The 10,176-nt window shown below is 32.2% G+C and overlaps 1 protein-coding gene across 2 annotated transcripts in view; it reads right to left on the bottom strand.

The window, feature by feature from the left end:
* Positions 1-4,753: 4,753 nt before the first annotated feature.
* LOC106458578 overlaps positions 4,754-10,176 on the bottom strand; it is a 13,248-nt gene continuing 7,825 nt past the window's right edge. The window contains exons 5-6 of one of the 2 annotated variants that reach the window (XM_022384846.1): positions 6,159-6,578; positions 4,754-5,816 (exon numbers count right to left, since the gene is read on the bottom strand). In XM_022384846.1, the coding sequence (XP_022240554.1) occupies positions 5,722-5,816; positions 6,159-6,578 (515 nt within the window). In that variant the 3' untranslated portion in view covers positions 4,754-5,721. Of the gene's footprint in view, positions 6,579-10,176 lie in introns of both variants that reach the window. The other variant, XM_013918099.2, reaches the window with a different exon arrangement.

The following is a 10,176-nucleotide window of genomic DNA, read 5'->3' on the forward strand; positions in this document are numbered from 1 at the left end:
TAAGAGGGTGACAATGCGACGGGACAATAATGTGTGTGTAGGTAATGAGTAATTGAACTGCAGTCAGAGAGAGACGTATTGTTGATACGTGAATTATAGTTTGTTATAGCGCAACTGTTGAAGTTGAGTGTATCGGTAAAGTTATATTCAGAAAGAATAAACCAGTTTTATTTAAGAAAGGACTTGTGTCACTAAAGTTTCGTCGGAACTAAGTTACGAAAAATTAATTAACAAACGGAGACGTAACAATATTTTTGGATTGATATTATGTGCATGGTAAGAGTTACTGTTACCACTTGTTAATATCTAAACCAAATAAGATTTATTCAGTAAAATAAAACTGACAAGATTATTTTATGCCTTTTCTGATCAAGTATTTTGTATTTTTTATATTTTCAGGTCATTGCAGACTTCAAGGAAATTGCTAATATCCCAGGAGAGGTTTGCGCAATTGATTGCACTGGCATCGCTATCAAAGAACCAAAGAATTCCAACTTTTCGTATTACAACTGCATAGGTTTCCCTTCAATAGTATTGCAAGCTATATGTGACCACAAGTTAGCATTTACAAATTGTTTTGCAAGATCAATACACGACGCAAATGTTGTGGAATTCCTATTTATCCCAGAAGGCTGTAATCTCACAAGAACTATTTCATGTAGATTCACATATTCTTGGGTTCCAGAATATCCTTTGCAGATATGGTTAATGACTGCATATAAAGATCACTTAACAAGGCAGAAAAAAATATTATGCACTTTCAGCTACAAGGTCCTCAGTTGAACATGCTTTTACGCTTCTCAATGGACGATTCAGGAGGTTAAAATATTTGGATATGAACAGGGCAGATTTGACCCCAATCTGCATTTTAACCAATGGGGAATAATAAACATACTTTGACCAATGAATATGGTGTAAATATTTACATAAATCACAAAAGCAGCTCCTCATCAAGATTCTAACCACAATAGAACAGTGGAAGTTATAACACATGACCACATTGCAAATCTTTTAATGAATGAGAACAATGAAATTTAAATTTTTTATTGTAGTGACCATTTTACGTATTTGTTAAATTACCGTTTTAAATGTTAATACAGTTTTATACAAATATGAAAACATAGATTTAATTATATTTCAATTAATTAACCTTTATTTACAAATCTTCATTTTCATATTCATTCGCAAGTATTTACAAATATATAATTTTTGGTGTTATTGTTGATTTTATGACATCAGATGTCATTACATTTCTGAATATTTCATTTGCTTCTTGTTGAACTTGTAACTGCTTTTTCTGGAGTTTTTTGTATTTTTCATGCCTTTTCTCTATTCCCTCCCTATACACTTTAAACCAAGCTGGATCAGCACGTTTTCTCTTTCTTCAGTTTTGAAGTAAATTGTTGTGGCTGGACTTCTTTTTAATATTGAACATCTTCAGAAGTAGGATAGGCGCCAGATAAGGAAGTGCTATTAACTGAAGTTGATGGTAACTTTCATATATTTTTGAAGATTTTTCAATAGTAGTAGATGATTTCCCACAGTTAACGATAAGATACGATGGTTATTGTTAAGGAGCTGATCTACTTCATTGTAAAACTGATAATCTCTCCGACATGCTCCTGTCTTTTTTGTACGTATTTAATAAATGTTTTCATTTGTTCTCACATTGCAGGAGTGACACTTTGTAGCCTGTACTTTGTAATGATGTGGATATTAGTTGTCAGACTTGTTTCCTTACTGTAGGTAACTTAAATTGTTCTGACCTTTCACTTTATTCAGATATGAGAAGATTTCTTGTCCAGAAAAATGGATTACTATCTTGATCATTTTCTGCACACAAAAAATAAATAAAGTAAATAGACTATTTACAATTTAAATTCAATCACATAAGAAAACTTGGTTTGTAGCTCCTACCCTTTAAACAACTCCATAAAGAATTAATATTATACCCAAGATTTGATACTATGACAAAAGTGAAATGTTATTAATCACGAACTTCTGACATAATATGATTAGTACAACAGCTAATGATAAACATCGAATACAGCATAAGTTGGAAAACAAGTGCTAGTGATCGAGTTACGAAATATTTATTGTAAAAATATTATGCATTTGTCATATAAATCAACCGATGTGTATACCAGTAACCATGGTCAGGAAATAATAATATAATTATAGTTGTCGAAAAAAGTATACAGCAACAGCATAGCCCACGGTTCATTTCTCAAAATCCTGTTGACTTCCTATCACGTTATGTGTACACCATATTAAGTGTTATAAATTACTTATTAAACTCGCCTTTCTGAATCAATCTAATTGTTGTAGTTTGTTACGTAGAAGGATCTGTGGGTCATAATGATGATGTTAATTAGGCCAAGAAAGTACTAAAAGCTTGAGATCGAGTTTTCTAGTACATTCGAAGGTAGATGATAAATACGAAATAGTTGTAGATATTGTAAAGGTTGTTTCTACTCGATAAAGTGAATTAGTCACTGCGTCAGCTATCTTTCATACCGAGTTACATTTTACAATCAGTGCAGTACAGTTAGCATCATTTGTAGATGTGGCTTAAATATTACTATGTATCTAAACTTGTAAAGCCGTTAAATGAGGAAGTAAATTAAATTTACATGGAGTGGACTTCAAGTTCTTTTTACCAGATGACTTGAAATATCCCACCACCGAAAGAACATTAAACATTATCAATGAAGACTTATTATATCTTGCCTTCCAGTGGCACAGCGGTATGTCTGCGGACAACGCTAGAAACCGGGTTTCTATACCCATAGTGGGAAGAGCACAGATAGCCCATTGTGTAGCTTTGTGCATAATTACAAACAACTAATATATCTTTCATTTGGCTGTCTCTCGCTGTAATGTTCATCCAGCACAGTTTTCCATGTGGATGTAACAGTAACATACTGTGTATTTAAATAAGGATTAAACTGCGTACCTTTTATATGATAGTACCACCTATAGGTCATAATCTGTCGGAAATGTCTGCAATGGCTTTTAAACTTGTACAACTTATTTTAGTCAACTTCTAGTTAAATTTTAAATAAATTTGGAAATGTATTAAATATGCTGGTGGTTCAATAATACGAGTATATCCAGGGGTTGGGTGACACATCCTTAGTGTATATGAATTTTGTACCTACTAGTCAACTTCTATCCTTGTAGTAACACAGATTTCGAAAATAAGATCCAGAATTGTAAATTTGTCCCAAACTTACGTCAGACAAGGCTTAAAGCAGTATCCTACAGTCCTTTGATTACCTACGTCAATGATTATTCCAAATATGCATATACACCAACTCATACTAACTTATACAAGCTCAGGGGTGAAATTCTAAAAAAAAAAGAACAAAATGTAGAGATACTCAGCTGGGTGATGTGTACCTATTTTTGAAAAAGAAAATCTAGTTGTAAACATAAAAAATGACTATTTGCATGTCAATGAATAAATGCTTTCTGACAGAACAATGAAACACACGTGCTTCCGAAAAAGCAGCTCAAATAAGTTCCAGTAATAGTACCACCTTAAAAAATAAGTTCCAGTACTCAGTGGCCAAGTGTTTGTGTCATCCCTTAAAATGGGCTTATCCCCCTCCAAGGTCAAATTTGTACCTATGCAAAAGGATTAGTGTTATGTTTAAGAAATTCACACATCCAATTTACCTAAAAGATGTCAACTACATGCAGATCAACTACCTGAGCATTTATGATCATAACCGGAATGTATCAGAGTAGATTATTATATACCAGTAATAAAAAGATAAACTATGATATTAATATCATCATGTATAAATATATATATATACTCTGATAGATACGTCTGTTTTTGTATACAATATTTTCTGAAGCACTGTTTTTCCTTGTATATGGAATAGGTGTGAAAAGAAGCAAAATGTGACCCTACGACTAAACTTAAAAACGTTTTCACTGGTACACTATGTGAAACTGATATTAGCAAAATTGAAAACCTATAGTAACCTGTTTAGATTTAGCCAATCTTTTATTTTCACAACAAAAAAACTGAATCTTTTTTTATGAAATTTCAGTGTTTTAAAACTTTGTTCGAAATGGAATATGAAATACAACCAAGTGAATTTTTTAATTTGTTAAGTGATTGTAATATTTGCATATAAAATACAATACTATGTCCAAACATGTTTTCTGTGTAGAGTTTAGAGAGGGAGCTTGGCTGAGTTGTTACATTTAATATGACAAAAACTGTAATATTACTGATTTAATGATTTGTTAAACATTTACTGACAATAAACATCATATTAAAGAGAAAATTACATTCTGAACTGAGTATAAATTGCAACGATTTTACAATCATATAAAAATCACGTTTCATTTAACATTCAAAACATTTGTATATAATACAGGAATACAACTGAATCACAACTTTACAGAAACATACAATAAACATTTTAGATTTCACTCATATCTGTAACTCTCAAGTTACAGGCTTCTATATATATATATATATATGTGTGTGCATATCAGTTACTAACACTAGTGGTCCACAATTGAATTGTATTGCATAATTTTATGTTTTTGTCCATTAAAACACCTAGAGTATTGTTTGTTTGTTTGTAATTTCGCACAATGCTACACGAGGGCTATCTGCGCTAGCCGTCCCTAATTTAGCAGTGTAAGACTAGAGGGAAGGCAGCTAGTCATCACCACCCACCGCCAACTCTTGGGCTACTCTTTTACCAACGAATAGTGGGATTGACCATCACATTATAATGCCCCCATGGCTGAAAGGGCGAGCATGTTTGGTAGGGCGAGGATTCGAACCCGCAACCCTCAGATTGCGAGTCGAGTACCCTAACCACCTGGCCATGCCGGGCTCCACCTAGAGTAACAAACTGACAAATCAAATTAGTTCAATTGCTCGTATTCTATACAAAATACATAGGGTAACTTGTAATATTCATGGTATTTTTTGTTTACATTTTTCTTGTTTTTTTTTGCACGTTATTTGGGACTTTGTAGTAAACAAAGCTATGGATCTAATATAAGCAATTTTCATAAATATGTAAAAAGATAAAGTGGTCAATTTGTATGACATTTTTCACAACTTATAGAGGAAACTTTACAAAAACCACTTTGTGAGAAAAATATTTACAGGTTGGTTAATAAAAAAATCAGTTACAGTATACCATTTAAAGTCACTATGTTTTATCATACTTGCTCTTTTAAACTAAGATATTAGCTTTTAACAAAAACCTTTAATAATAACCACTTATAAGAACAATATTTAACTTTTTCAAGACTATGTTACCAACTTTAAAAACATGCATGCATGTACAAGCATTTTTAGATAGCAGAGCATATGCTTAACATTTAACACTAAATCATAGTAATCACAACTGAAGTCAGTATTATTACACATTTCTTGTAACAGCAGTGACTGAAAGTGGCTGAAAATGATTACTGGTTCAAATGACCACTAGATGTTAGCTAAAATGATTGGAAACTGACCACATGATTTTAGCTATATTGATTGAAACTAACTATATGATGTTAGCTAGACTGATTGGAAACTGACCATATTGAGTTAGCTTAACTGACTGAAAACTGACCACATAGAGTTAGCTAAAATGACTGGATACTGACCACATGATTGGAAGCTGATCACATGAAGTTAGCTAAATTGATTGGCTGCACATATAGAATCTTGTACAACTGTACATTTCCTTGTCAGATAAACTTGTGTTTATGTGCTTTGTTAAAAGTACATCTATCATCATCATCATCTTCAGATGAACTGTAATTGAGGCCAAGAATATTTTCATTTTTGCCATTAATATGTGTTACTGTTGCTGGCTTGAATACAATTTGTTTGTCTACACAGTTACCATCTCTTTGATACTCTTCTGATGAGGGATTGAACTTTAATGGCTTCTCTATACAGTCCTTGTCTCTTCTGGGATTTTCAGATGAGGGATTGAATTCTGTTGGTTTGTCTATATAGTCCTTGTCCCTTCTGGGATTTTCTGATGAGGGACTGAATTCTGTTGGTTTGTCTATATAGTCCTTGTCCCTTCTGGGATTTTCTGATGAGGGACTGAATTCTGTTGGTTTGTCTATATATTTATTGTCTCTTCTGGGATTTTCTGACAAAAGAATATTTTCATTTTTGCCATTAATATGTGTTACTGTTGCTGGCTTGAATACAGTTTGTTTGTCTACACAGTTCTCATCTCTTCCATACTCTTCTGATGAAGGATTAAACTTTAATGGCTTCTCTATACAGTCCTTGTCTCTTCTGGGATTTTCAGACGAGGGACTGAGTTCTGTTGCTTTGTCTATATATTTCTCGTCTCTCCTGGAATTTTCTGACAAAAGACTGAACTCAACTGGTTTATTACTATGATCTATAAACTTTTTAGAAGAATTTTGTGATTTACTAAATTCTAAGGGTTTATCTAGAAAATGTGGATTTACACAAGAAAGAGGAGGTTCAGGTTCACTAGATGGAAGAGTATCCAGAAGAGGTGTTTTTATAGGAACAAATTTCTTGTTAGCTATCTGGAAGTGTTTTTCACATTTTCTCCCTAGAAAAACAATAAATAATTACACTAGGTAATGAATGACTTATTTGAGATAAAACTCCAATAAAATGTTACTGTATATTGTGATAATCATCAATAATTCACGATTATCTGCTGTTGTGACTAAGTGAAATACATCATTCTAAAGCACTTTCAAATAAATATAAAGACATGTAGGATAAAATCTATTCAAAACAAAGCATGAGAAATAAGTGATGACATTAAACTAAAATTGTGAATCAATACAACGTATGCCCCCTGGTGATGACCAGCAAAGTAGTTGATACAAAAAATACATGTTGAATTAACTATTATATTTATACCATCACCTCTTAATTTCAGCAAGAAAGAAGAAAAATGATTAACCTTTCTGTTTCTTTGGCTGTTGATCTAGGATGTACTTAATGCAAAGATAAGGTCCAACTTAAAACACAGAACAGTCTATGTTTAACGCACAGTTAAGATGCAACATGAAACACAAAACAGTCTGTGTATAATGCACAGTTAAGATGCAACATGAAACACAAAACAGTCTCTGTTTAATGCACAGTTAAGATGCAACATGAAACACAAAACAGTCTGTGTTTAATGCAAAGTTAAGATGCAACATGAAACACAAAACAGTCTGTGTTTAATGCAAAGTTAACATGCAACATGAAACACAAAACAGTCTGTTTAATGCACAGTTAACATGCAACATGAAACACTAAACAGTCTGTGTTTAATGCACAGTTAAGATGCAACATGAAACACAAAACAGTCTCTGTTTAATGCAAAGCTAAGATGCAACATGAAACACAAAACAGTCTCTGTTTAATGCAAAGCTAAGATGCAACATGAAACACAAAACAGTCTGTGTTTAATGCACAGTTAAGATGCAACATGAAACATAAAACAGTCTGTGTTTAACGCACAGTTAAGATGCAACATGAAACACAAAACAGTCTGTGTTTAATGCACAGTTAAGATGCAACATGAAACATAAAACAGTCTGTGTTTAATGCACAGTTAAGATGCAACATGAAACATAAAACAGTCCTGTTTTGTGTTTCATGTTGCACCTTATCTGTGCATTAAACACATACTGTTTGTGTTTCATTTTGCATCTTAGCTGTGCATTAAACACAGACTGTTTGTGTTTCATGTTGCATCTTAACTGTGCATTAAACACAGACTGTTTTGTGTTTTATGTTGCATCTTAGCTGTGCATTAAACAGATCCGATCTCTGTGAACTTTATACCTTATCCTAAATACAATATTAACTATTTATATAAAACTCAGGCTCAAAAGATGACCATATTTCCATCTTAACCCCTTTACGTACATTAGCAATTCTGCTTGGGGCATAATTACTAAATCAGTAAAGTTTGTTGATGACATTAAACTTTGATATTTCTAGCACCAGATAGTTTTCCTCATGATTTTATAGGAAGTCAAAGATCATATATGCAAATTTCGATCGTTCATCTGTTGATAGGTCAATAGACAATGGGCTGGGGTTTGTGGTTTAGTTAATATTACTACAATTTTTAAATGTATGAGATAAGAGTTGATCTGGAAATTACAAGCCAGTTAGTATTACTTCTGTTTCTGACTTATACATGACTTTTATCACTGGTATTTTTTTACCACCTTAATCTTAATCACAAGTTGGACTTAGGACTAAAACTTTATTAAATTTGACCTTCTGTATTATTATATAGATTCAGACAAGCAAACACTTATATAAACATATTGATAACCACCATATCTTCATAGTTCATGTTCGTTACCTGTGTAATATGCCTGGAGCATGCATTTCTTTAAAAGCTATTTAAAAAAGTGGAATGCCAGTTCAAACACATTAAAAAGGATAGGTTGACAAAAGAAAGAAGGAAAATATCCTTTATAGATTAGGTCACATGTTCAATATCTAGATGCTGTTGTTACTCATCATCTAAATTCAGGAACAAGGTTTTCCTTTCCCTTCAAACATACACATCTAGCTCTATGAAATTTGAAGAAATCCCATTTAACACCATAAGACAGGTAGATTACAGAGAGTAACAATTAAAACTAAAGAAAGTTGTTCAAAGGGTAAACTTTAACTAAAATGTCCCCCTATTTAAAGTGTTCATGTACTTCATACAAAGTTTGATGAAATTCCAGTGAAAGAAATTTTGATGTGGTGATGGATTACCAAGTGTACATACTTTAGAATAAAGGTGCAACAACTTAAAAAAAAAAGACCCAAAACTTGAGAGCTTTTGAATAGTTGACTGTTCTTCTTTGAGATAATAAAGGGTGATTATTAGTGGGTGCAATTTAATATATTGGTACAGATGTCAACATTATGTAAGCCAGGCATTCCACATGAGTTGATCTTGGAGACTAGCCAATCATACTTAGAGACGTGAAAAATGTAAGAGTGATGATAGTTAAAAAGATGTTAAAACACTTTTAACAGGAGAGAAAATAAAATAAAAAAACAAAAGGGGGATGGGAATTAGAGAAAATTATAATGTAAAGCAATATATAGGAAATAATATTAATACAGAGAAACAGAAACATGAAAAATATGGATAATACTAATAATAAAAAATATATTTAATTAAAAATTTTGTTCTGGTATTTTTCTGAGGCGTACAAAGGTCAATAATTTTTGGATCGAGTGATGTCATTCAGCATTACAGTATTTAAGAGTGCCATCCAGTGAGTTTAATTAATTTTCCTGTTTCTGTTTAATATAAAAGTTGTCTCTCTACCTCTCAGTTTAATGTCTTCAAGAGAGTGATCAGGCATATTAAAGTATTTTGTGACCAGAAATCCTTTGTTCATTTTGATTGAATATTTGTGGTTATTAAACCACTCCCCTATAGCTGTTCCAATTTGACCTACATACTGGAAGTTAAAGTTTTGGCATTGGATTAAGTAAATAGCATTTTTTGTCGAGTCATTTTTGGTTTTAGTGTCTTTGTTTCTCTTTATCAGAAAATTTATCAGTTTTCTGCATGAACTTACAGCTTAATTTATAATAAAAACGTAATATACAGTTAATTTTTTCACTCCACATTACATAGACATACTGAACAAACTCTGTTTACCTAACCAGCTCAGGTGTTGTTGGAATAGTCAGAGTGATACTTCTATCATGTACAAGGAGAAATCTTAAATATAATTAGCACAGTAAGTTTCCAAATACAACATCACCAACACACATCTAGATATTGATGTTTTCAGTTCAAGCCCTCCTGCCTCCAAAATGCCCTTTTTTCCTCAGTCATATAAAATTGTCAACAACTAAGAGAAGATACACCAATTTCATGCATTGCTTGTTGCAAGTTATTTGGGAAAAAAAAGATTTTAGCTTTAAAATGAATGGAACACAGGATGCAAATCTTTACAATAAGAGAATAATCGTGCTATTTTATTAAGTGTTAATAAGCAATAGTGTTTAGTTTTACATTTTTAAATTGTTTAGAAGACCAATTAACCCTTTTGAGATGGGTCATGGGTGAAAGGCTATGTCATCTTGTTTGTTGACTATCATTCAAGATTTTATTGAACTACTATTTCATGAATTTATGTCAATAAATTTGGTATCAAACTGTAGATTATGAT

This window comes from Limulus polyphemus, unplaced genomic scaffold (assembly GCF_000517525.1).
Source record: "Limulus polyphemus unplaced genomic scaffold, Limulus_polyphemus-2.1.2 Scaffold488, whole genome shotgun sequence".
Taxonomy (NCBI): domain Eukaryota; kingdom Metazoa; phylum Arthropoda; class Merostomata; order Xiphosura; family Limulidae; genus Limulus; species Limulus polyphemus.